This window comes from Vavraia culicis (assembly GCF_000192795.1).
Source record: "Vavraia culicis subsp. floridensis unplaced genomic scaffold supercont1.191, whole genome shotgun sequence".
Classification (NCBI taxonomy): Eukaryota; Fungi; Microsporidia; family Pleistophoridae; genus Vavraia; species Vavraia culicis.
The window spans coordinates 1-918 of NW_007360794.1; the positions used below are offsets into that span (position 1 = coordinate 1).

Below are 918 nucleotides of genomic sequence, written 5' to 3' on the forward strand. Positions count from 1 at the left end.
AGGGCAGGTATAAATAACGGGCATTAGAGGTTATCGTGCTGCATATTGTGCAGTAACGTATCACAAACAATCAGGTGTTTGTTATCTTCACCACGAACACGATCATTAAAAACTTATCTTAATACCGGTCCAGCAAATGGTTCGCATCTCGGGAGAATTTGATAGAGAGAATTGTTTCGTGTAAAAGGCACGGTGGTCAATTCCATGCCACTATTCTTATCGTATTCCAGGTCCATAAAAATATTGATTTTCATTCTTTAAATAAGAATAATTGACACCAACACACACATGGAATGCCTATAATCCAAAAATCAGTGCGCAAATTTGTATGTTCTGGCAGTAAAGTTTATGGCAAAGCCAGATCTACCTCTAAATCAACCTTCAAAGCTTTTTTTACTCGTTACGCAAAGAAAATTGGGACAAGGAGTAACTGAGCCATTGTAGGGTACAAGAAGTGGATAATATTTTATTCATTGTTTTTGAAGTCCAGTCGATATTGCGCCTTCTCAAGTGCCCTTGCATATGTTTGTGAAAAATCTGTCATATTATGTGTGTCAATAAAACATATCATGGAATTGATATCACGTGTCCAACTCACCACCTGATCAACAATAAACGTCATGAGACTGTCGTTCAGTGCCGTCCTTATCTTCTCAAAGTTCTCCAAGAAGTAGTGAATGTAGTACTCCTTGAAATCAAGGTTACTCATCAATGAACTGGACAAGTGAATCTTGTCCTGTGCTTTTGTCGTTTTAGATACCATTAAATCAACCACTCGCCTGTAAACATCCAATTTTGTTGTCCGTCCTATCGCGACCAACACTTTCGAGCGAATCTCAGCTGTAGATCTCTTGTAGAGATCAATGAAATAACCGAGATCGTTGGTTGCCATCATCTTTTGCGTGTAGTAGGACAGCA

At 38.8% G+C, this 918-nt stretch overlaps 1 protein-coding gene across 1 annotated transcript; it reads right to left on the minus strand.

Moving 5' to 3' along the window:
- Positions 1 to 415: 415 nt before the first annotated feature.
- Positions 416 to 916, minus strand: VCUG_02711 (uncharacterized protein; the record flags this gene model as incomplete). Its single annotated transcript, XM_008077529.1, has 1 exon — positions 416 to 916. One exon carries the CDS (start codon positions 914 to 916, stop codon positions 467 to 469), a length of 450 nt encoding a protein of 149 aa, XP_008075720.1. The 3' UTR covers positions 416 to 466.
- Positions 917 to 918: the final 2 nt, after the last annotated feature.